General features: G+C 49.9%; 7 protein-coding genes across 7 annotated transcripts; 3 read left to right on the top strand and 4 right to left on the bottom strand.

Moving 5' to 3' along the window:
- Positions 1–745: 745 nt before the first annotated feature.
- N7446_007201 (uncharacterized protein) lies at positions 746–1,891 on the bottom strand (the record flags this gene model as incomplete). Its single annotated transcript, XM_058515947.1, has 1 exon — positions 746–1,891. One exon carries the CDS (start codon positions 1,889–1,891, stop codon positions 746–748), a length of 1,146 nt encoding a protein of 381 aa, XP_058373125.1.
- A 1,246-nt stretch (positions 1,892–3,137) lies between these two features.
- On the bottom strand, positions 3,138–5,130 carry N7446_007200 (NADP(+)-dependent, decarboxylating phosphogluconate dehydrogenase; the record flags this gene model as incomplete). The annotated part of the gene is made up of 5 exons (XM_058515946.1): positions 3,138–3,578; positions 3,632–4,060; positions 4,110–4,561; positions 4,617–4,804; positions 5,114–5,130. The coding sequence occupies 5 exons, from the start codon at positions 5,128–5,130 to the stop codon at positions 3,138–3,140; spliced, it is 1,527 nt and encodes a 508-aa protein (XP_058373124.1).
- Positions 5,131–6,118: 988 nt separating this feature from the next.
- N7446_007199 (RNP domain protein) lies at positions 6,119–7,150 on the top strand (the record flags this gene model as incomplete). Its single annotated transcript, XM_058515945.1, has 1 exon — positions 6,119–7,150. The coding sequence occupies one exon, from the start codon at positions 6,119–6,121 to the stop codon at positions 7,148–7,150; it is 1,032 nt and encodes a 343-aa protein (XP_058373123.1).
- Positions 7,151–8,075: 925 nt separating this feature from the next.
- On the bottom strand, positions 8,076–13,189 carry N7446_007198 (uncharacterized protein). The gene is made up of 4 exons (XM_058515944.1): positions 12,934–13,189; positions 12,599–12,878; positions 9,094–12,540; positions 8,076–9,042 (listed from the first exon to the last, which is right to left on the bottom strand). Exons 1-4 carry the CDS (start codon positions 12,973–12,975, stop codon positions 8,408–8,410), a joined length of 4,404 nt encoding a protein of 1,467 aa, XP_058373122.1. The 5' UTR covers positions 12,976–13,189; the 3' UTR covers positions 8,076–8,407.
- A 194-nt stretch (positions 13,190–13,383) lies between these two features.
- N7446_007197 (WD repeat NOL10/ENP2 family protein) lies at positions 13,384–15,615 on the top strand (the record flags this gene model as incomplete). The annotated part of the gene is made up of 2 exons (XM_058515943.1): positions 13,384–13,600; positions 13,664–15,615. The coding sequence occupies 2 exons, from the start codon at positions 13,384–13,386 to the stop codon at positions 15,613–15,615; spliced, it is 2,169 nt and encodes a 722-aa protein (XP_058373121.1).
- A 3,035-nt stretch (positions 15,616–18,650) lies between these two features.
- N7446_007196 (anticodon-binding domain-containing protein) lies at positions 18,651–20,135 on the top strand. The gene is made up of 4 exons (XM_058515942.1): positions 18,651–18,798; positions 18,854–19,094; positions 19,169–19,679; positions 19,743–20,135. The coding sequence occupies exons 2-4, from the start codon at positions 18,967–18,969 to the stop codon at positions 19,854–19,856; spliced, it is 753 nt and encodes a 250-aa protein (XP_058373120.1). The 5' UTR covers positions 18,651–18,798; positions 18,854–18,966; the 3' UTR covers positions 19,857–20,135.
- Positions 20,136–20,513: 378 nt separating this feature from the next.
- N7446_007195 (uncharacterized protein) lies at positions 20,514–23,433 on the bottom strand (the record flags this gene model as incomplete). The annotated part of the gene is made up of 2 exons (XM_058515941.1): positions 20,514–20,874; positions 21,032–23,433. 2 exons carry the CDS (start codon positions 23,431–23,433, stop codon positions 20,514–20,516), a joined length of 2,763 nt encoding a protein of 920 aa, XP_058373119.1.
- Positions 23,434–25,091: the final 1,658 nt, after the last annotated feature.

The following is a 25,091-nucleotide window of genomic DNA, read 5'->3' as shown; positions in this document are numbered from 1 at the left end:
GCTGTGATAGACTGAATCCCCCAGCTACAGATTGGTTACTGCAATGTGCATAGAGAGTGTGTTTGTTGTTTCTGTGTGTTTGTTCGAATTTGGAGTTTACATGGTTCTGTCTGATTTTGTTTTCTTCTCTTCAGATCTCTACGATTGCAGAGTGATCATGGCAGCTTCTACATGATTGATATGACTTGATGATTATCTGGGATATGCCTGTGCTCCGTCTTACTCTGCCCTTATGGGCTAGATCTGTTTTGGGTCCAGTGTGATAGTTTCAGTTTGTTGGATTTGATTGAATACAAGTTGAACTCTATTCTTGTCGAGTTAATGCGTAAGTTGCGTAAGTTAGTATAATCATTCCAGTTTGGATCGCTATAAGACATGTAAAGCTTCGATTGCATCGTCAGTATCTATTTAACTGGTCTTGTTAAGCACGCACCACAGCTTAAGGCCCACATTGCGTAGATCTCACTAGATCAGGACTGCAGATGCAGTGGCAGACTTGAAACTCGTCCAATTATCCTCATTATGCATCTTCTGGTGGAGCCATTGTTCTGTGGGGCCAAAGAGCTTCATGCTTTATCGGGTTATGTTTCAAACAGTCTATGAATCTTTCTATTAGTTTATGTCTAGTCCCAAAAGCAAATAAATATAAAAGTATGTACAAAGACTTTATTAACACAGTGTAATGTTGCCACAGCAAATCAAGTGAACAATAAAACAAAAACAAACGCCATGGGTATTAGTACATTCAAATAAGTATAGACATATCCCGTATATCTTCCTCAATAGCCGCCCAAGCCCTAGGCAGAAGATTAGCCTGAAGACAATAATTCCCCCCATGATCTCTCCCAAGCATCCACAAACAATTATGCCCCGTCCACGTCGAACCAAGACTATGAATATAGTATGTAACCATCGTCCCAGGCGGATTCTTCCTCCCCTCAATCTTGTCACCCTGCTTCACAACCGCCGGCCCAAACCTGGCAGCTTTAATAAGCTCCGCCTTGTTCAGGTTATTAACCAGCATGACGGACCCCTGCGGCTCTCCATAGAACAAACTCGGACTGCCCGTCGACTCGATATCCTGCCTCCACGAATTCAACAAACTCCTCGTCTGCGCTTCTGAATTCTGATCGTCAAGATGTTTCCGATGACTGAGCGCAATCGCCCCAAGTGGCCCCCTAGCCATCTCCACAGAAAGGAACGTATAAACCCCCAACATCAAATTCTGAAGGTAAATCCCATCACCGTCAAACAAACTTGGAAGCCGGAACCGGGCATTGGAAAACGTCAATATCGTAATCGGACGAGGCTTCGGCATGGACGAAGCCATAGCACGAGTAATCCAAGCAGTGAGGACATCCCCATCACTAACAATCGGTTTGGCATCACCACCCGGATAAGAGTGAGCAATGTCACCCTGGACACGCGTCCGCAAACGCGCAAAAGCCTCCTTAGGGAGGAAAATAGCCCGTAACTCCCACGAAGGATTAAACATCCTATCCCACAAATTGCGCGAAATAAACTTCGTCTTCGCCATCCCCTTCAACCGCTTCTGATCAAGACCAGAACCGGCATCATCGGAAAGACCAATCCCATCCAGGATATCTTTCTGCGCGCCCAAGACATCGGGGACATCTTCTTCTCGACCGGCGAGGATCGACGACCACGCCTGGAGAAGTTCTTTATGGCCTATTTCATCCATAAGGACTTGAGGCCAGCTGATAGCGACGAGAGTGGCATCATTAAAAGAAGTGACATGCAGAAAGATCGGTGGTGCATTCTGGTGGATCATTTCTTCAAGCGTAATTGGGTGGTACGGGCTCGCTGCGAATGAGCGGAAGTCATTATGACTGATTGGCTGTGTCGTGGGGCCTCTTGTTGGCTGTGGCATGCGACAGACAACAGGGTGTTCTTCGATTCTCATGTCGAAGGTATCATGGCTGAAAGCCACGGCTGAATGGTTATGTGTGAATTCATACGGGACGTGGATTTCCAGTTTGCCGTTTGGCTGCTTTCTATTAGCCTGTGAATTCCATCTGTGAGAATCACAAGAATCACAAGGAGAGAGAGAGTGGGTAGGTAGGTGAGTTGGAGCGGAGAGATAGCGTATATACCTTTGGTCTGAGTCGACCACCCAACTTCCTCCAATTCCCCATATCCAATAATTCAGACAGTGAATCTCGTAAGATCTCCGCGTCCAGCACATCATTAAAGCGCATGGACCAGCTTATACAATCGCGGTTGAATTTCGTGTCGTCCAGGAGGTGCAGGGGATATGTGACCCCTGGGACATCGTAATAGCGATGCTTTTCCATCATTGCAGAGAAATCATGAATCACCCTACGGGTGATTCGGGGTGATTCGTGGGAAAGGACTTAAGTTATATGAGAAGCAAAGATAAACATCCAAACTAGTGGAAAAGAGGAAAGGAAAAAAGGGAAAAAAGGAGACTAACAAACCAAAAATCGTATCTCGGTTTGCCGATCACCTCCGGGTTAGGTTCTTCGTTTTGATATCTCGCGGTGTTATATAGTTCGACGTTCTTGCATACTATCAAGTCAAACCTCGTGGACTGTAGGATTTGAACGAGAGGATGACTTGGCTATTCGAGATCTCCAGGCTTAAACGGATCCCTGCAGATCCCGTAGAAATTGCCCTGCAACTAATGGGCGGGTCTGGCATCTACTAGACTCTCGGAGCTTTTAGTGTCCACTTCTCCTGATTTCTTCCGTTCGACCGAGTACAAGTAGAATGATAATAACTAGCTATTTCAACCATTTGGATTATTGACGTTGACATCTTGCAATTGCTCTACTATTGTATATGTTGGCAACTGGCGGGGAAATCACAAAGTAGAGAACATGACAGATCAACTTCATAGAAACCTTGCCTCAAATTATTTTCTCTTAGGCGAAAGTCAATTCGATTCCATCATATTCCCGCGCCATGTGTGACCCCACGCGGCACTATCGATGATCACCATGTGGCTAGCCGGCCACTATTTTGATTTGAGTGGATTACGAGATAGAACTTAAAAGAAATAATTGACTTCGTTACGGATCATGGGCATCCATGGACACATCTAAATACATTGAACATCCGAATTTTTTACCCTTCTAACAACCCTCTCCTCACGCTTATGCGATGTAGGTAGAGGCAGACACGTCACCACCACGGCCGGTCCAGTTGACGTGAATGTCCTTGCCCTCGGGGAAGGTCTCGTTGGCGCACTCGGGCTTGATGCGGAAAGTGTGGGCACCGAAGTAGTCACGCTGGGCCTGGAGCAGGTTGGCGGGCAGGTCGGCGGTGCGGTAGCCGTCGTAGAAGCTGAGGGCGGTGGTGAAGGCGGGAGCGGGGATACCCCAGAGAGCAGTCTTGCTGACCACGTTACGCCAGCCGTCCTGGGCCTTGGTGATGGCCTCCAGGAAGAACTTATCGAAGAGCAGGTTCTCAAGCTTGGGGTCGTTGCGGTAGGCTTCGGTGATGTCCTTCAGGAAGACGGAGCGGATAATGCAACCACCGCGCCACATGAGAGCAATGGAAGGCTTGTTGAGCTTCCAGCCGTACTCCTTGGCGGCCTAGATCGAAAGAAGTTAGATCATGTGAGCAGCTTATGGAAAGGAAATCTTACCTCCTGGATGAGCATGAAGCCCTGGGCGTAGGAGATAATCTTGGAGGCGTAAAGGGCCTGCTCGAGGTCGTTGACAAAGGCCTCCTTGTCACCCTCAAACTTGGGGGTAGGGCCGGGGAGGATTTTGCTAGCCTTCACACGCTCATCCTTAAGGGCAGAGAGACAGCGAGAGAACACAGCCTCGCCGATCAGGGTGACAGGCATACCAAGGTCAAGAGCGTTGATGGCAGTCCACTTGCCGGTACCCTTCTGGCCAGCCTTGTCAAGGATCTTCTCAACAAGGGGAGTGCCATCGTTATCGTTGTAGTAGAGGATATCACGAGTGATCTCGATGAGGAAGGAGTCGAGAACACCAGTGTTCCACTTGGCGAAAACATCACCGATCTCCTTGTTGGAGAGCTTGAGACCGCGCTTCAAGATATCGTAGGCCTGGATGCTGTCAGTAGTCTTTCATCACTTGAAGTTCAAGTAGTCTTACCTCGCAAATAAGCTGCATGTCACCGTACTCAATACCGTTGTGAACCATCTTGACAAAGTGACCAGCACCCTCGTCACCGACCCAGTCGCAGCAAGCCTCACCGTCAGACTTGGCGGAGATTTTCTGGAAGATCTCCTTGATGTAGGGCCAGGCCTCCTCGTTACCACCGGGCATGATGGAAGGACCGTAACGGGCACCCTCCTCACCACCCGAGACACCGCTGCCGACGAAGCGGATGCCCTTGCCTTTGAGGTAGTTGGTGCGGCGGTTGCTGTCGGGGAAGTGGGAGTTACCACCGTCGATGATGATATCACCCTCCTCGAGGAAGGGGAGGAGGGACTCGATGAAGTCATCGACGGGCTTGCCGGCCATGACGAGGAGCATGATACGACGAGGACGCTTGAGCTTGGCGCAGAACTCCTGGATGGAGTGAGCACCGACAATGGACTTGCCTAATCGGAAAAAATGAGTATTGGCAATTGGACTCTCGTTCTCACTGGAGCTTACCCTTGGCCTCGTTCTCCAGGAAACGGTCAACCTTGGCAGTTGTGCGGTTGTAGGCGCAAACGGTGTAACCGTTGTCAGCAACGTTCATGATCAGGTTCTGACCCATAACGGCCAGACCGATGAGGCCGAAATCAGCACTGGGAACGATGTGCGCCGGAGCGCCGACATTGATGCCGGCGAGACGGGCGCTATAGTCAGCGAACAATGTCTCTTGTCAATAGCTGGGTAAACATCTCAGATGAAGAAGAAGAGAAGGAGCTCAATCCGTGGGGTTCCGAAGATGACCGCACTGCGAAATCTCCGTGGTATCATCTTGCGAGATAGCTATACAGATTGTGTATAGAGCTCCCACACGATGTTTGAGCAACATTGAGGATGCATGCGCTCCGTTCTGCAATACGCAGGGTGTGTAACCACGATGATGTCGGGATGGAGGGGTAGTGGGGAGAGGGTAGAGGGTAGAGGGGCAGAGCAGAATAGCAGAGGGGGTAACTCACACAGCCTGGTCAGCCATGATTATTAGATGTGAAGATAAAGAGGATGGAGAGAAAGATGAAGTTGAAGAGTGGGATGAAGAAGTTAAAGAGGGGGATTTCAATGACCGGCTGACGGAGCAACTGTTCCGTCATCTGGTGGGACTTTGGGGGGTAACGCGGTACCTCAACATCCTAACTGTCTCCGGTGTAGCGCCAAGTACCCGGTACAGGAGCAGAGTCGTCCGAGTCTCAGTCCACTCGGCTTCTGTTCGATTTGGGCATTTCCGCTAGTTACTCATCCTCCGTTCTATACAGTACGGGATATACTACTCAAAAACGTTGAATTATATGCGATTATGCCTGCATGCAGCTTATACTTCTCTACGGGAGCGGGGCATGGAGGGGTAGCAACGTCAATTGAATGAAATGAGTTGTAGGGACGGTCAGGAAGCTGCTTATAAAGTGCGCGAATAGTGGGACAAAATTATCCGAGTCTCCCACGCTTTCCACATATCGGTGAACAGTTCAGGTGAAGGTCGACGGAGAAACTCTTCACTTGCCGACACGCAGCCATTACCGGCTTCATTGCCACTAGGCTGAAAGCAGCCTAGGGTGGGGGTTTCATGGTGACTCAGCATGATGTCGAGACTGATTATGTCATAATTCAGTCAAGAAGCTTGACATCATGTGACAGTGTGACACTTGTAGGTCATGTGATATTACAGGGGCCGAAAGGGCCCAGAACCGCTGTCCGCGGTCAATCGCATCGAAGATCTTTCCGGTCTACCTTTGCTCAACATTCACAGTGAAAGCGCTTACACCTGACTTGACTAATAACATCACATCCATTTCAAGTGCTTCTGTGCTTCTCTTTGAGTGCCTTTTCCTCTGCATCTCAAGGTTCGGGTCCTGTCTCAAGTGACGTCTGGCGAATGACTGCGGCGTCAGTCAGGCCCTGAAGGTACGTTGCGCTTGCTACTTGCACATCGCACACTTGTCTCTCTTTCTTCCGACAACCCGTTCATCATGTCCTTTCCGCCTCCTCCAGGTCTCAAACAGACTCCCTCGTCACTTCCGCCTCGGCCACCTCCATCTTCCAACGCCGCGCAGCCACCTTTAAGCAATGGCGGCAAACCTCGCCCAGGCTACAACGCGTTCACTGCATTCCAGCCGCGCACCATAGCCTCCAGTCAGCCATATCGCACGAACAGCCCGGCAGTCTCGGCTCCAGTCGCACCCGCTGCGTATGCGGCCCCTGCCAGCTACAGTGCCCACTATCAACAACCACCCCAGACATACCAGAACGGGCCTTCTTACTACGGACAGCCCCAATACACTGAGCCCACATACGGTCCGACTGTCCCACACATCCCCAACCCTTTCGGGTCCACACCAACCCCGACCTCGGGGTACCAACGGAATGGTCGCGATGCTGCATTCGACCCCGAGACCGAGGCTCAAATCGCGCAATGGCAGAGTGCCTACTCCTACCCCACTGACGACTCTTCCGGTAAACGCCAGGGCACCCAACCCGGATCAGGCGTGAATACAGGTGCTGGAACTCCCACCGTCGGTACCAGTACTCCTGTCCCGCAAACCGAATCACAGAAAACAGTTGTTCGATCGGGTGGTGGCGAAACATGGACCGATGATACCCTTGTAGAATGGGACCCGGCCCATTTCCGTCTCTTTGTTGGTAATCTGGCAGGTGAAGTCACGGACGACTCTCTGCTCAAGGCATTTGCTCGCTACCCGTCGGTTCAAAAAGCTCGTGTGATTCGGGAGAAGCGAACACAGAAGAGCAAGGGATACGGATTTATCAGCTTCAGCGACGGTGATGATTATTTCAAGGCCGGACGAGAGATGCAAGGCAAATACATCGGATCGCACCCAATCTTGCTGCGTCGAGCCACTACAGAAGTCCGCCCAGCCGCAGGTGGCAAGAATGGAAAGAAAAATGGTGGTGGTAAGAAGGGAGGCCAGGCTGGCGGCAAGGTCAAGCATGATGGCGTCAAGAAGTCGGGAAAGACAAAGGGAGGCTTAAAGATCCTGGGATAACCCGTGTTAAGTAGAATTGAGATACTGCAACCGGATAATTCAACAAAACAAACCCATTCTTAATTTAAATGTCCAAAATGATCGAGATCACGTATAATGCAACGTTTCAGGGAAGTGTACGGAGGTATAGCTCAGGTACCCACTTCCCCAGCCCCCCATGAAAAACACATGGCTGGGAAAAATTACTACAGTTTATAACGCGGAACATTCCTAATTCTATTCTCCCTTTATCCCCTGATTCCACATTCCTCTCCTAGACTTTTCTCGAAGGAGAGTCGGCCCTACAAGTTGGCCATATACTCCAAGTATATACTACACCCAAGGCCTTGGTGCCCTACACAACGATTGTGATACCACAGTCTCCTCTGTCTTACTCTGCTCTGCTTCGCTCTGCCTTGCTTTTCTCTCTTTTATCGGTCTTACGAGCAACGATCCAAACGTCCCCATAGTTCTCACATACATTATTGACCAACCACCTCTCAATCTACGACAATCTCAGGTCGTCTCCACCCAAAATGGTCAAGCGCAACATCACCATCGCAATCATCATCATCGTCCTCTTCCTCATCCTCGCCATTGCCGGCTTCGCTATCTATGCCGTGAACAACCATGTTTCCTTTTTCTCTAAGAAGAAGGGTGACGAGGAGAGTGTTGAAGATGGTGGGTGATAAGGCTGGGTAGCGGCATCCGCTCCCAACCACAAACTACAACATGCACATCCACGTCTACCTACATCTACGACTACACAACATTTCCGCGACACGATACCCTTTCTTATGATGACGAGTCCCAGCTTATATATATTTTTTTTTGTTTCATGAAACATGTTGACTTTGTACAATTTTTTTTGGCTTGGGGGTTGGATTTGGTACATACATTGCTGTTGATGTATCTTTTTCTTGGAGTTGAGTGTGCTTTTGTTTATTTTCTTCTTCTTTTCTCGAATGTACTTTGACGATGACTTGATCGGATGCACATTATTTTATTTTGACGTTATGAACATGATGCCTATGTCTGTTGATAGTTATTCATGGGTGAAAATAGCCTTAGCTATGAATGCTTATGTTCAAATTGCTGAAATCAAGGTATTACAAACTGAAAAAGTCCAAGAAAGCTAGCAATGGGATAAAATCAAATGCATTCGCTCCAGGGTATATTTCTACCCACCCAAACTATGAAAACATCCCACCACCAGTAACCTAACATACAACAAAAAGAGTAATAATACCGCAACCAAAACGCCATGTAGAACTACGCTCAAAATGTATAACTCAATAGCTCTTGGGCACGAAGAGCTGTAGCAATATGCCAAGGCAGAGTGTTACCCTGCACACAACGAATACCCTTGACACGAGCAAGAGTCGCCATATCCCGATACATGCTGAGCGTATCCTTCAAGACATTATCGTGGACAGGAGGAGGACGGGGGGAATAGATGAGATTAACAGCTAGTGCAAAGACGCCGTCGCCATCGTTGGCGCCTTTGCGGCGCAGGAGATACCCGCTTGATAGGGCGGGACGGAAATCAGTGAGGTGGGCTGAGCTGTTGAGGCGGTGGGATAGGACTGCTAGCCAGGATTCGTCGCATATATCGGTCAGGACGGCTTCGGAGTCTGTTTCGAGGGACATGTCTGTTGGGGTTGGGGCGTTGTAGGTTGTTGGGCCACCGCTGCTTGGTGTTGCTGCGTTGCCGGATTGTTCAGGGGATGCGACGCTGTTGCTGGGGTTGGGGGTTGAAACGGGAGTTGAGGATAGAGGGTTGAAAACAGCCATTGATATTGGGGGAATGGGGGGTTCGAGTATTAAATCGGGGATTGCGTTGACGGAGAGGATGGCCAGTTCCAATGAGCCGGGTCGTGATTTGTTGTATTGGTCTGCGAGGCTGGTCCATGCTGCGAGGTTGTCAGCAATTTAGTCTTGGGATCTCATCCTAGGATACATACCTTCGACTTCATCGGATTCCATGGGCTCCGTGGCCACAAGTTGAACTTTCCATCGTGCTTGGATCTTTTCCATGATGCGTTTCGTCGTAGCCCAGATTTCATTCCTCACTTCGGAGATCGGCCGGGTGGCACTCGACTGTCGATACTTGAGGCAATAAGACACGGTCCTTTGGATAGATCCAGGCACATCGGACCAAGCCACGGATATCCAGCGTTGGTCTAGACTCCTGGAACAGGCAATATGAAGGCTTCGTCCATCCTGGAGTGGCGAAGCCCTTTCAGGCGCAAGTCGAAAGCTAATGGCTCTTGGGAGAGGATCGGCTAGAAACATCGGTGGTGTACAAAGCAAAGAACTTGTATCACCCTCTCTTGGACGACATCGACCGTACACCTCCAAGGCCAAATTCAAATAGTCTGCCTGGGAAGGCACAACCATCGTTTCACTCGACATGACAAATTCCATCGGGATGATCTGCAGAACAAGCTCATTGACAGGCCGGACCTGTCGGCGCTCCGAATCGACCAACAATTGTTGGAAAAGGTGCCAGAAGGCGGAACAAATATCAGCCAGTGCCGCAGTATGAGTAAAGGGATTGATGATATAGACGACGCAGTTCTCAGCCGTGGGTGGGGATTGGGAGAGCTCCGCTCCAAGCTCCTCGCATATGTCCTTCAGAATTAGCATCATAGACTCGTAACTGGATGGTTCAGACTGCCATGACTTCAACCCCATTTCGAATCCCACAGAATCGTCTCCGCGAGTGTGGCTTCCAAGGCTGCAGCTTTGATAGAGAAGACCAAACCGTCGCAAAAACACATCTGCTGCTTGCGAGGCAGCATGTGGGTGGATGCAATAGGCGGAGATATTCTTTGGCCCATGAGCTGGCTCAAGGCCAAATGTCTCCCAGAAGTCAATAACGGGAGGAAGAGCTTCTAGGTACTCTTTGCCCCGACGGACACGTACGTGGGGTGCAGGTAATCTTGCAATGAAACTTCTGGGGACATCCTTAGGTGGCGCTGGATATTGTGGCGGCTGTTGTTGCGGATGGTTTGCAGTAAATTCGTCTTGCAGTGAGGTGTATCTTTTAAAGTCAAGTTTCGAGACTTCACCCGGAAATTCCGTATCGTGGAGAGTTTGTAACAAAGACTGGCTTTCGAGGTTGACAGGACCAATCTGCTCATCCAGTGGGTGCTTCAGAGATGATTGTGTAATTTGCTCAACCAAAAGCTGGGCAATTTGAAGCTGATCTTCGCGGAGAAGAAGGACCGGGATTTGTTGGGACTGCAACGCAGAAAAGTAGCCGGTCAGGGTCCAATCCGAAAAGTTGGCAAGGAAATTGCCCAGGAACGTAAAATTCTCGGCTTTCAGTGCGGGACTTGCTTCTGTGGTAATCAATTGCTTCTCTGGAGATGCAGCAGACATGGTTTCGGTTTCTGAAGGAGCACGCTTTCGCTTCAAAGAAGGTATTAAGGGCAGAGCCGAAGGTGTTGGAGCGTGTTCTGGCATGACTTCCGCACTGTCGTCGCTGCTGTCATCGCTGTCACTGCCTGAAACCGAGGCTGATCGCGGACCTTGTTTTGTTTGGATCAGAGATGAACTGGCTCTGCTCCGTTCTTTAGCGGCAGCAGTTGTATTAGTACCGCTTCTGTTGCGGTGTGGTAGGCCAATTGTAGGTATCGCAGATGTTTGTTCCGATGTGTCTGATGGGCCACCAGCTGAGAACCAGAATTTTCCAGCTGTTCCATACTTTTGATCCCAGTCGCGAAGTTTCTTTTCGAACGCCACTGGATGGTAGTGTCCTTGGCCATGAATATCAGTAGAACCCCTGCCGTCATTGGTCTCGGGTTCCGGGAATAGGATCTTTTTGACCTCTATTGGGCTTAAAGGTGGGCTGATTGTTTGACCTGTCCGATCTGTAGGTGAATGAGCCACCTCTCGGGGAGAGAGAGGCTCATTGGGTTGTGGGCTTTCTTGCTGCATTGGAGAGACATGTGCCTCCGTCTCGGCATGATTTGGTATTTCCAGTGGTTGGTTGGGAGATGGGTTTTCATCAATCATAGTTTCGTCCTCCAGACCAGGTGGACCATGAGATGCTTGGATGATTTCCTGTGGTTGCTCCACATTCTCATCGCCCATGCCTTCAAAGTCGGGGTCATCAAAGAAGCTGAAATCAGCATCGGTGATACCCTTCGACCCAAAGTCTCTGTCGTTCATCTCCCCAAAGAGATCTTCCTCGTCACTTGCATCATATCGGCCGGTGCCAACACCAATGCCGTTACCAGGTGATAGCCCAGATCCTGATGCATTCCTTTGAGGATTTCGTGGGGTTGCGTTAGGTAGTCCGAAGTCAGAATCTTCAGCGAACGCCTCGGATGGATTTGGATTGTTCATGCCAATTGCTGCAGCTCCATCTGGAGGGGTTGGATAAACAACATTTGTGGTTTGCAAATCAGGATATTGCGCAATTCGAGATAAGCTCTCTATACTTTCCGGATGGTCAGCTTTGGGTGATGGCGACATTTCCTGATCCTTGATTTGACGCTCTTGTGGGTAATGAATGTTTTGAACTGGGTGGTCTAGCTTGAGAGAGCTCGCCTGTGAAGACCAACGCTCTGCGAAATCTAGAGGGTCATCGAGAAGGGGCATCTGGGTTTCGAAGGTGGTATTCGATGAGCTAGCCCTCCTGAAGCAAAATCTAGCCGGCCAAAGCATGCGTTTCAGCGGTAATGCAGATTGACCATCGTCACTCTGCCGCCATGCTTCCCCAGCAAGCCTTGCGTAGAATGCTTCCCAGACCTCTATTTCAACCCAGGGTTCTTCCTCAACCGACTCAATCTGCAAGCCAAGATTCCGCAACCACTGTACAACATCTAGCTTCCACTGCATTCGTTTTGCGGACACATCCCCGGGGGTGGGATATCCTGGAGAAGGAACGGTAGACGCGTCAATATTTGCAGTGACAAGCCGGGCGATAGTTCCATTGGGGCATAGCCAAAGATCGATTCCAGGTTGCACGCTGAGTAGATCTGCGACGTCATCTCGGGACGACAGTCGCATGATACCAGTTTGTGGTACAGTCTGGGCGGAAATAGTTATTGTTCCGCCCACAGTGAGCTGAACATTCAAGGTTGTCAAGCATGAATTGGAGAAAATGCTCTCATTATCAACGTGTGGACTTTCATAGCCCATTTTCTCCACTGCGGTGAAGAGAGTGCGCGACCCGAGCGGTAAAGCGCCATGATGTCGAACTAGCTGGAGGCTGATTGAACCTGTAACTGCAGAGATAAAAGCAGCATAGATGCCCGCTGAGTTGATGAGCCCATCTTGGCGTCGAGGTGGTGCTTGCCCTTGGGATGGTCGTTGCTGCCCAGATTGGGTACCCTGACCCTGGTTGTCGGACAGGCCCCTCACCAAGTCCAGCGCGGTGACACTTCCCGAGGCACCAACTACATAGAGATTAGAAACAGCACAAAAAAATAATATAAGAACTGTCTAGATACTTACCTTTCAACGTTGTTGAGCCGACAACGATTTTATTGTTCTCTTCGCCACTCAGATAGAGGGAATTTAGACTTTCAAAGTCAGGGGTATTAGAGAATACCCAAAGTCCCAAACGCCTTGGGGATGACGCCAGGCAATTCAAACTTCTCAGTCGAGCCTCTAGATCCTTGAGACGACTCAAATGCTTCAAGATAGTGTAGCCATTAGCGGGGCCTTCTTGTGGTTGATTTGTGCCACGAGAGTCTTCTGTGTAGATCCTCCAGTAAATATTGGAGAAGCCATCCTGATATGACGCGTCAGTATACATACAAACATGAATCAGCTGATGCGACGCTCACAATAAGACGTATGTTGGTGTTTGCGCCCCCAGGGAAGTCCATAATTCAACGGTCGCGGACAGCCCCAAAAGCCTTTAAAGGTAGAAGAAAAAAGATCGCAACTGGCTCTGGAATTCATTTCCAGTTGGTCGCATAGTCTGTGGCGAAGACGACAAGCGCATAGCCGAGAGATCAACAAGCGAATACATCAGCGGCCGAGGCCATGATGGGAAGCAAAGATGGGACACTCGAGATGTTCTAGAATGTGAGAGATGATCTTGTAACTGAAGCATGAAGCAATCAGGTCTTCGACTTCTGTTGAAGTTGGGATTCTGGGGGACGTTCGGCCAGGGACACTCGGGCCAATCACCGACACCCGGCCGGATATGGTCACGTGGTGCCTATCAGCCTATCTTTTTTTTTTTTTTGGTTCCTCAACTCGCACTTCAGCAAAGATCTATATTCGACGCCATGAAGCTGTCTAATCCGTCTGAAGTTCCGGTGTACACCATCGCGGGCTCGGATTCTGCTCGCCCGCTCCCCGATTGGCTTGCGAGACAGCGAAAGCGCAGCTTGAAGAACGATGCGGAGTATTCTAACCGTGTCGAGCTGCTGCAGGACTTTGGGTTTGATGAAGCCAGTACTTGTGTACGAGCCAGTGAGGATGGTGAATGGGTGATGAGCACTGGTTCGTACTGTTTCTGATATTTTCTTTGAGGCGCAAGTTCTAACCTTGTTTTTTTTTTTGCAGGAACTTACAAGCCCCAAATGCACACCCATTACCTTCCCCAACTATCACTTTCCTACTCTCGTCACACCGTTGCGCTTAACACTACATTCATTCTACTGTCATCCGATTACTCCAAGTCTCTCCACTTACAGTCTGATCGATCTCTCGAATTTCACACTCCCTCAGGACTCCACCACACCACCAGACTTCCCCGATATGGACGTGACATCGTCTACGACCGCCAGTCGACCGAGGCGCTGGTCCCTGCCGTCGGTGTCAATAGTGATGGAATGGGAGAAGTATTCCGATTGAACCTGGAACAAGGCCGATACATGCGCAGCTTTGAGGTGGACGTTGGCGGTGATGATTTCACCTCTGCAGGTGCTGGAACTCGGCAAGGTGGAATCAACCCAGGGTCAGTCAACACAGGTGCCATTGCAGAGGAGAGTCACAATTTGTTGGCTTTCGGAACATCAGTAGGAACCGTTGAGCTTTGGGATCCCAGAGCCAAGGGCCGCGCTGCTGTTCTTCTACCACCGACACAAGTTGGATTTGACGAGGCGCGCTCTGAGATTACCGCCCTAGACTTCAGCCGATCCGGTCTGAACCTTGGAACTGGCTCGTCGAACGGACTTATCCACCTCTACGATCTTCGTTCACCCATTCCCCTTCAGAAGAAGGATCAAGGTTACGGTTTTCCTGTCCACACGCTTCAGTTCCTTGAGCCTTCCACCGCAACACGCGCCGCAACTATTGAACCCAAACTGCTCTCAGCTGATAAACGTATCATCAAGCTTTGGGACATCGAAGATCAAAAGCCTTGGACCTCGGTTGAGCCAGCTGTGGATCTCAATTCGGTGGCCTGGTGCAAGGACAGTGGAATGCTCCTCACTGCGAATGAGGGCCAACAGCAACACGTGTTCTTTGTACCGCAGCTCGGACCTGCGCCCAAATGGTGTTCCTTCTTGGACAACATGGTTGAAGAGATGGCTGAAGATCCTAATGATCCCAACGCGTTCAAGACTTCCGAGGATGGCACTGTCTTCGATGGCTACGAGCTTGTTACTGCTGAGCAGGTCGCCAAGTGGGGCATTGAGAAGCAGATTGGCTCGGGTGGTTTGATTCCGTTCACGCACGGATTCCTGATGCCGAAGATGCTGCATGAGGAGGCTAAGAGGAGATTCGATACCCCAGGCGAGAACCCCGAGGGCCAGCGCCAGAAGACCGTGCAGCAGAAGATTGACCAGGAGCGTGAGAGTCGCATTCGAGGCAAGAAGAAGGTTGCTGTTAAGATTAACAGAAGACTGGCGGAGAGAATGATGAAGGAAGAGGAGAAGAGGGAACGCAAGCATGCCAAACGAGTGCTGGAAGGCGCGGACGACAAGGAGATGGTCGATGCGCCTGCAGCCCCCGAGGACAAGGAGACTGGTGTCCTGAAGGACAGCCGTTTCGCCCAACTGTTCGAGGACCGGGACTTTGCCGTCGACGAAACATCACGCGAATTCCAGTTGTTGAACCCCAGCACAGTTCCCGAGGCTGCTGCTACACGGCCCCAGAGGAAGGAGCGTGGCTTGACGGCAGTCGAACAAGAGGCCGTCGACGATGTGCCTGGTTCAAGCTCGGACGATTCAGATTCCGATAGCGAAGCCGAGCGACCCGCGAAACCAGTTTCTTCTAACAAGATCTCTTCTGCGGACTACAAGAGGACCAAGCGGCCTCCCCCTCGCATGCAGGTCTCATCCTCAAATCACACCTCCACTCGGGACCGTTCCTTCGGCTCGCGTGCTCAGAACATGAAGTCGAGGCAGAAACCTACCCGACGTGGTGGTGTCGTCGGTGAGCAGGAGATCAGCTTCAATCCTGCCGGAAAGCCGAAGCGTGCTGCCCAAGAGGTCCGCTACGACAAGCCCGACAACTCGTTCCGGGCAAAGGAACGTCGCAGTGCCTCTGGAAACACTTTCCGCAAGATGTAATGCGTCTTTTTACTTGACCTAGAAAAGGTCATACATACTCTTGATACCCTATTTTGTCCGTTCAAGAAGCTCTCCAGCCTACTTTTCATGGAATAGGCTCTAGCCCTTTCCGACCTCCACCCATCTGGCATAGTTATCACTTGATAAGTCTAGCCATCTTCAGCTGCACCAAAGCGGAAGATCAAAAGTAATCCGCATGGCTAGGTCCCTCTTTGTTCTACTCAAAGGGGCGCTATGTCGGATTCGCCGCTGCTAAGGTTTGATGCTTGATGCCCTTGCATCATCAGAGTCTACAGCAGCCTTCTCAATACCCTCATGGGATACCATTTTACGATCATAGACAGCTTTGGGATGGGAACAGCATCGCCTAAAGCTCTGGCGCACCTCTTTTTTTTGAATGACCACCATGTATCATAGTTTTGCAAAAGCGATGCCAATGGGCTTGATTATCCCTCAGCAAAATATCTTTGTAGTCGTACTCCATTTTACTCTTAGAGGAATATAGATGTACGTATGTCTTTCAGTGGACGCTCCATTGAATTAAATAATCAATCCTAGGAGAGGAAAATAGCCGGGGAATAGACAACCAAGAGATCCTGGGAAATACTAAGCTTTAATGGTGAACATAACCCTATAACCTCGGATTATATTGCAGCCCAGTCAAATACTTGCAACGTCTAGCTACAGATACATCATATCGGAATGTGCTTGCGAATTACATGTACGCTCTTTCAAGGTAAGATTTGTTTAGCGCTTGACACTTCTGGTTTAGGGCTCGTCCTTGTTCGTCGTGGTTCTATAAAGGCCCCTACCACCCTACTTTTGTTCGCTGTTTGTCAGATACTCGCGCTCTTATCTCCTGCCACTGAATTAAGTATGAAGCATTTTTGCTATCGATCCGGATCACCGAGCTCCGCCAACCTCTCACCCTTACCACAGCAACAGTAGCAGCGAATCGTCTATGGAAACGAACATGATTATGATTAGCCCAGCAATAAGCCTGGCACATCTCTGAACGAAGCACGTCCAATCGATTTTCTTTAAAATAGTAGGCGATCTGGGGATAGGCTTGGTAATCTTCCACAAGGTGAATCCAATGCTTTCAAAAAATCCATGCTTCCAAATTGTTATATTTCCCACTCAGCTCCTGAGATTGTTGTCCCGAGGATGAACCCGGGCACGGCATCGACCTCGATGTTTTTGGTACCATAGTAAGCGAGCTTATTTGTATTCTGCCCCATAGGAGAGAAGCAGCTTTACCATTTCAAAATGGTTCCGCTCTGCAGTGGCTCGAATGGCTGTTCGACCACACGTAGGTCCAGGCAAGGCATTGATATCTGCTCCATAGGAAAAAAGCAGCTTTACCATTTCCAGATGGTTCTGCGCTGCTGCGGCTTGAAGGGCTGTTCGACCATAGTGGCTCGTAGTAAAGGCATTTATTTCTGCTGTGACATGGCCATTGGTGCCTTCCTGCGGATACATGCAGATGGATCACTACGGGACGGGAAGTACCCGCCCAGCTCAGCCGTTAGACGCTAATCTTGGAACGACCTGAGTGATCCATGTCCATTTGGATATTCTCCAGCCTGTTATAATCCCACAATACCTACAACATGGAAAAGTGGAAGCAGCTCCTTCATGATGATCCTACAAACTATTTTATTCTTTTGATCCTTGTGCCTGCCAAAGCGACAAATGAAACTGCAACTTTCGATAATCAAGTTGGTTGGCAAGGTAGTCCGAGTCGACGGGGTACATGGGACTTCATTCTTAGTTGCGCAACAACCATCGTCGCTTGCACTTGGAGCGTCCAACATCTTAACTTGCCTGCCCTATCTGAGGCGACGAAACGATAAGAAAGCTCCTGCGAACTTCAAAATGGACGATCATTACGATACTATTTCCAGAGTTCATTTTGGCTCATGCTATCTTCGAACTCATGATGGCGATAGAGGCTACTAATAAGGTCAGCCAGAGCACTGGTCGGAAGATGGCAAAGTATCCTCGTATTATGAGGCCGTTTCTTCCGAAAAAGGCCCAAGGAGCGCGGAATGAGGGCTATTTGAATGAGCAAGAGTCACGCCATAATGAAGAGGCTGAATGGACGCTCACGCATTCATACTTCGCAAATATGGGTGGTTTATATTTCAAGGGAAAAGACGAAGAAGCCTCTTTTTTTTTTTTTTTTTGACAGCTTTCCAATATGCGCAAGAGCTTGGGAATTTTCTTATGCCGAATATCGACGAAAATGGCATTCAGGACAAAAGTAAACAGAACGTTTTCTTGAAAGCTATTGCTGTATTACACTCATTGTTCGAAGAAGTCGAGGTCTGCTATGTTCTCAATTGGAAACCTTGACACTGGGATTCGCCGTTTGCGCAGTGGGCACCTACTCTCTTTATTGGTACAAGCCCCAAGGAGTGAGCGTTCCAATCACGGGTGATGGCCTCCTTTGTACTATCATTTACCTATACCAAAAACCCAGCCTTCAAAAACGACATACAATCGTGGTCTTTCAGTCTTCACCTTGGCTTACACTATATCTGGCCAAATGACGCAGATACGCACAGCAATAAGCGGTTACTGGCCACATATTTATCAATTCAACACGTCATAAGAATTTAAGTCTAGCAGCATTCTATCAAGCTTGGAAAGTGGGATAGAAGGTCAGAGAAGTAGGTAATAAAGTCGCCCGTGGAAATATGCTGTGACTGGCTTAGTTTGTCTGAGATTTGCGGTAGCAACTGTCGAATTGATTCTGTGTTGTAGTGCAAAGTAAATTGTTGACATTTAGAGTGGACTGGGGGAGATGTTCCAGCAATTTGAGAGGGCGATCCAAGCACGCTCAATCACATATACACAGTCCCTTTAGGCAACTAATAGCAATGTTACTTCCTTCGATATTCCATCGGTGGTGGAATAAATCAGAAGACTGCTTTTTATAGCATTTGATATAGATTGCAGCCTCAGGCGCCGATGAAGTAATCTGCCACGCTAGACCCAAATGGGCACCCGTGCAACGTCGACCCTGCCATCACAAAGTCGAGTCCATTGTTCTCCCATAATTTCCTGGGGGTGTTTATTTCTTGTTCTCCTTTGGGGTTGCATTTCCCAGCTTGAGCCACGCTCGTTACGCCCAGGAACCCCACGGGCCACCTTGACCGCAATCCGGGGATATTCCAGGTCCGATACCACTCCGAGCTACTCTGCTTCCGATGTCCTGATCCCCGTCATCTAGGACTTGACCAGTGCGCCTCATTCATAATCAGACCTCCCCTTTATTCGGGGGGTAGTTGAGCCTATCGTGGACGTCAAGCAGCTCGTCCGTGGAGGCTAGAGGCCAAAGGTTCTATGGCGGAGAACAAGCGCCAAAGCTCAGTGAAGGCGTCCGCGCAAAAATCATCTGGTAACTCATCAAGCTCCGGCATGGCGGCTATGGTGCCCTTGGAGGCCGCATTGAGCGGGGCGATCGGTGCCCGGTGAGTGTCTGCGACCAACTCTTAATCCTTCCTGTCGAATCGCGGGGCTGACACGTTCGATTTCCGTATTCAAGTGTGCGCCTCACCACCGCCCAACCCAATGTGATAACCCACGAAGGTACTTTGTTCACAGTCGATCCGATCACCAGCCTTGTAGCCATCAACACCGCCCCGGCGCCCAACCCCGGCGACGTCAAACAGGCCCAGAACGGTGACTATCATGTCATCCCCATCTCGCGCATCCAAGGCTTCCAAATCCTCTCCCTTGCTGCGCCCTCGAGCTCCACCTCGTCTTCGTTCACCGACGCCCAACCCACAATTCAGGCGCTCGACACCCGTGCGCTGAGGGCACGCGAGATGAAGGCGATTAGCGAGCTGCACGAGCGCGAAGCGCGTCGTGGCAAGGGCGTCACTCGGGAGGCTCAGGAGCTCTTCGATGCTTTCAGCCGTACTATGCCCGCGCGCTGGAATGGAAACAACATTGTTGTCGCGGATGCCGTGACCATTTCGGCTCCGTACAAGTCTGACGATTGTCGCCCGATTATCGACGGTGATACAGCAGCGCTCGCTCGAGTGCGCAAGGTGGTAAGTGTCCCCTTTGTCTGTTGAGCAGTCAGCGCATATGGAGCTAAAAAAATTGAATTCTAGCTCGAGATGGAGCGCAAGAAGATCGAGCTTCGCAATGCGAGCGCCACTATTGGATCCACTAGCACCTTCTCTCGCCATCCCAATATCCCCGGCGACCAGCGCAAAGGCGGATAATCGTGCCAACTCCGACCTTCGGACACGCAGACATCCGGTGATATCGTTGGAGAGGTCTAGCGTGGCATTCGAGCCTGTCCACGGCGTTCGAAAACAGTTGATAGAAATACCCCAACCTAAAATCGATTTTGAAATGGGATTGAGAGAATCCGAAAGCGGGTTTAATGAGACGACTGCGTGGTCAGATGACTGCTTGTTTAAGGGGATGGATGACCCGGCGGAATCATTTGCTATAGCCCGGCTCTTGATAGGCTCTGCTTGTCACCATGCCGGGCTGGCTGTATTGCTACAAACTGATATCCCTTGTTTCTTGAACTTCGGGCATGTCGGTGTCCTCAAGTCGAAAATAGTAACCAAGTCAATTGCTACAACAACTCCTTTTCAAGACAATGAGATGAACGTAAATGATTCCAATCTTGGTAGATTTTGTTCAGTTATTACAGAACTCTTCGGTGGTATATGTAAAAGTAACAAAACAGAAGGGAAGGCAAAGCAGTCCCCTACGAATATCAAATGCAGACACATAGCCTATGTGGCCAATATCCAGCCAAAGATCTCAAAAAAAAAAAAAAAAAAAAGAAAAGAAAAGAAAAAAAGGGTTAAGAGCAAATAAAATAGGATTCCATCAATGCTCATACCATATTGCAAAGTATCACTTCACCCCTCAGTCACTGGGACCCGCCCAGGAACAACTTCACTAACGGCGCCGACAAATCCCTCAAGTCCGGACATGGAAGCCGAACCAGAGCCAGGCGCAGATGCTACCGTGGTAGCAGCCTGAGACGAAGCAGAAGCCATGGAAATACCAGGCATAACAAGCACCTGAGAGTCCAGCTCGATCCACTCCACAGAAGATACAAGTGCAAAGGTAATCTTGACGTCTTCTTTCAGGGCTTCCGCCGAGGATGCGACGCCGACAATGGAGGCGGGTATAGTTCCTGAGATGACTTTGCTGATGTCCGTTGCTGAGGGACGACGCCGGACTGCTTCGGCGGTCCCATCGCTGCCGAAGCTATTGCTGGCATTACCGTTTGTTGCCCCGTTGCAGTGGGGTTTGCCCCGAGAGGGGGTTGGGGATCGCCGTCGAAGTTGAAGAGCTCCGGTTCAGAAGGGGAGGGCGGTTCGGATGATAATCTCTCGTCGGTCCCAGTTAACGCCATGCAGATGACGCGGACAGTAGTGCGAATGTTGGCAATATATGCAATGGCATTGCCTCCAAGGAGAAGAGGAGGGAGTTCGGAGCGGAGAACTCAGTAGATCGGAATGTTGCGGTGAATCCGGTGTGGAATGGTAACGGTAATAGTGAGGAATCGGCCGATATACAGGTGGTGTATGAGGGCGATTTATGCAAGTTTGAGAGAACCATGCCCTTACGGATTCTGCCAAGGCGCGGTAGATTTTTGTCTTCGGAAGACCCTATGGGCTCTATACCGATTGTGCCTACTTGATCCTTCACTAGGCGGCGGACTGGTAGGCGGAGATCTCTCACGCTGACGACGCGGACACGCTGCCATCTGGCCTGTGAGTCTTTGCCGGATAGGAGGCTCTGCGGGAATGATGCCGACACATCACCCGGCCCGCTGCGGGACAGGGTCCCCACCGAGGGTGGAGGCTCGTTATTCGAGTCACTAGGAACGTCCACCAGGATTGGACCAATGACCATCTCATCGCCGATAGAGATGCTGCCGTGGCGGACCAGGCCGCAAAGGACCATTCCACGGTTCTCTTCGCCGCCCTTCTCCGAGGCTATTGAGTAGACCTTCGAAGGTGGGATGGCAAAGACCTCGTCTACATCAAAGACGTTGCCGGTGTCGTGGGGAGATATAGATAAAGCCTTGGGAATACGAAGGATTCTCTGAGAGGGATGGGCAGGAATTGGTAGATAGCGAAGGAAAGCATGTAGCTTCCCTATGCCGGATCCATCCACAGCGCTGGTCAAGATAATCGGCACAGTGTATGACCACTTCCCCTCGGCGGCGTCGATTGCCTTGCGTACTTGAGTGCTTTCCAGGGTGCTAATATGCTGAAGGTCAAGCACCTTGTCACTGGCAGGGCTTGCAGGGAGCATTGCAGGCTTCCGATTGGCGGTTTTGATTGCCGAAAGGATTTTGGCGAGATTCTCTCGCAATCCACTGCGGGAAGCAACATCTAGCTTTGTGATGACAATTAACACAGGGAGTTCTAGTTTCAAACAGAGTTCGAGATATGCCAGGCAGAGGTCAATCTCTGAATGTTCGGTCCCTTGTTCAATCATGGTCGTCTCATCACCACAGTTAGCCGGGATGCAAAGCATCACGTAGTGAGGAGCCCAGCTAACAAGCCCTCGCAGTGTGGACTTCAGATATCGAACGGAGCCTGGTAAGTCGGATACAAAGGCCAAACGACCCCCATGTGAGGCGGCATGTATATCATCCCAGCCAGCAACATTCCCAGAGGCATAGTTGATCACGGTAGGTGGCGCCTCATCGGTGTATCCAATCAGTTCCTGGGCGACTGAACTGGTAATTCCCGATGATATCTCGTGTCGATGCTTCAGAAGACTCAATCTGCTTTTGCCTCTTCCATTGTCAAGCGCCGAAGACGTTAATGTACCCAGCAAAGAAGACTTTCCTGCGGTGCTGGGACCTGCAATAGAAATCCGAATTTGCTCCGTGTGCGAGTAATCTTCGTCCACAGCTGACACATTTCCAGACTCGGCTTTTGCAGTGGATTGTGAGTCATGTATTGACTTGCCCTGGGAGATGTTGTAAAAGTCCAGATCTGGGCTTACCAACGCCTCAACAACCCAGAGTCCTTCGACGGTATTCGTGGCCGGATCGGGCGGTGCATCTAGCGGTGCATCTGGCGTTTCCACTGCCCACTCGCATTTCCCGACCACGACGCGGCGAAGGACCTCGACCTTACACCCAAGACTTGCAGCCATAGACTGGAGATTGGTGATGCTCTCGTCCAACTCATCTTGAGTTAGACCGACAAAGGTTCCATCGTCGGCAACTCCAATCTCATACAAAGCACCTTGGCTCTCTTCGAGACCAGGAAGCAAGCGGGCAGGCTTGGAAGGAACACCTAACTGGGGAGTTGCATCGGGGAGAACAGGCAACACAAGATTTGAGGTGGTGGATGAGTGAAATGGCGAAGATTGCTGCAGGCGCCATAATAGCTGGGTAGTCAACCCTTGTAGTCGTTGCTGGCGGCTCTGATTTGATTTGGCTTGCATGGGCTTCGGAGCTGCCTCAGAGCCCGGGGATGCAGAGGTAGAGGATGGTGGCAGAATGCGTGAATGATATGATCCCGCAACTACGTTCCCTGTTGACATGGAAAGATAGGGACGTCTGGGTCGAAGAAGCAGATGTAACTTGTACTCTGTGGGGCCTTCTTGAGGCTCTGGTTCCAATTTTGAAATTCCATAGTCGGACAACAGAACTGGGTCAGCGCGTAGCGGAGTAGTGCTAGAACGCGTGCGAATTGCTAACCCGCGACCACCAGATAGATTGAGCTGAGGGGTCGACGATCCCGAGGTTGACCACGGTGACGATACCCGCGGCGGGTCTGGGTCGTAAGTGAAAATTGATGCCATGGCTAAACAGTTACAAATCAGACCGGTATTGGAGGCATTCGAGGTAATGAGCGCTGATATGGGGAATAAGCAAGCAATAGGGGAACTAGAGAAATGGAATGCATCTTGTACTGAGACAGTCACAAAGCACTGGACAGCCAATACTGAGTCACAGAACAGTCACGGGCCGGTGTGTCACGTGGCCATGTTTTCCCCACGACTTTACTGCGACTTCATGTTGAACTCTTCCGCCGTGTCCCTTTGTCTATTTATGTGTTTGGCTTTTGAATATGCTCATATGGAAATAAATATCATAGCCTAGCCTTGAGGACACTCATCATCCAATGGTCATGGGCTCGGTCATTCTCAACTATATATAACGTAAATCCCATATTCTTTTTTGGCAGGTGAGGGGGAGCTTTGGTAGCGACCTTGAGTTTGTAGTAGCCATTCTTTCTTTGGCCTCTGTGCTGCTTGATAAGGGGTCATAGAGTCGGTTTCTGGGTATGGAATGCTGTCAAAATCAAGGCCTTTGTGACATCTTGATCTCACTGTTGCCTGTCCAATTAGCAAGCAGTGTTGGGATTATGATTGGCAAGCCATAAGCTATAATTGCATAGAAAAGCTGGATGGGAGTAGTCAGGATAATATCGTTCATAGTGTGGCGCTTCGCACATTCTGGGCATTGGTGCCAACGTATATTTGAGCAACGATAATATCTGTAATTTGCAAAGAAAAGGTCTGATCCCTGCAGCCCTGACTTGAAGCCAAGATCTTAAGTTGAGAGGTCATTTGTTCTTCACAGTACAGTTCAAACTCGTCAGCAGGAGCTGTTCAGTATAGATCAAAGCCTGTCCCAGAATGCATGAATCCTTTTGGTACACTGTAATTGAAGACGCAGCCCAAAGTCAGGAACCCTACTTTCCAGTGCCACAATCTCAGAGGAGCCAGAATTCCAGACAGGAGCATTACTGGTAGTTATGGCCATCATTTGTAATTACCAAGACCAAAGCGCCATTCGGACACCGATGATCTCAACAGAGCCAGACTCTATCCCAAAATCAAACTGGACTGGGCATCAGTCACATCAGCAACTAGTGGAGACTCTCATCCTCGAGAGAGATCCCAGCCACGCTTGTCCTTGTATGTAACCTCATTTGTTTCCAGTGACTCTGTCACAGCCTGACGTCGCATCTAACAAGAAATAGTATAGTATCATCTGGTCGTGCTTGAAACTCCCATGTGTTATCTTGATAAGCCTTGAATCGAGTTCGTAACGATAATTCTATCAAGATAATTTGTATTAGGAGGGGTGGGCGACACTTTCGATTCGGCGTAGTTGTGAGAGGTTAGGTTCGGACTTGTATATCGCAGGAGATGAATCTAGGGCCTTCAATAATGGTATAATTAGTCTTCTATCGGGCATTGAAGAGTGCTACAGAGTGTCATCCGCAAACCTTTGAGAGAATCCAAGCCCATGCTCCACGACGGTTGGTGCCTAGACGAACGAAGAAGATCTTTGCTCTCAGCCAGTCGCTCGACAGATTTTCCCTGGAACAACACATGTATGAATCTTTTCCAGTTCACAGTGATAGTCGATAACGCGTTGTGGCACCAAATCCAAAAGAAGTTGACGGAAAGGGGAGCGCAGGGGGTGTTGGCAATATTTGGGCCACCAA

This window comes from Penicillium canescens (assembly GCF_028828765.1).
Source record: "Penicillium canescens strain IBT 15451 chromosome Unknown utg000004l_segment0_segment0, whole genome shotgun sequence".
NCBI lineage: Eukaryota > Fungi > Ascomycota > Eurotiomycetes > Eurotiales > Aspergillaceae > Penicillium > Penicillium canescens.
This window is presented reverse-complemented; position numbering and strand designations above follow the sequence as displayed.

Excerpts from the sequence above, each read along its gene's own strand:
- N7446_007198 (XM_058515944.1), bottom strand. The coding sequence starts at position 12,975 with ATGGACTTCCCTGGGGGCGCAAACACCAACATACGTCTTATT. Across the intron at positions 12,879-12,933 it reads ACACCAACATACGTCTTATT|GATGGCTTCTCCAATATTTA; the intron begins GTGAGCGTCGCA and ends GCGTCATATCAG. Across the intron at positions 12,541-12,598 it reads CGGCTCAACAACGTTGAAAG|TTGGTGCCTCGGGAAGTGTC; the intron begins GTAAGTATCTAG and ends ATCTCTATGTAG.
- N7446_007196 (XM_058515942.1), top strand. The coding sequence starts at position 18,967 with ATGGCGGAGAACAAGCGCCAAAGCTCAGTGAAGGCGTCCGCGCAAAAA. Across the intron at positions 19,095-19,168 it reads AGCGGGGCGATCGGTGCCCG|TGTGCGCCTCACCACCGCCC; the intron begins GTGAGTGTCTGC and ends TCCGTATTCAAG. Across the intron at positions 19,680-19,742 it reads TCGCTCGAGTGCGCAAGGTG|CTCGAGATGGAGCGCAAGAA; the intron begins GTAAGTGTCCCC and ends ATTGAATTCTAG.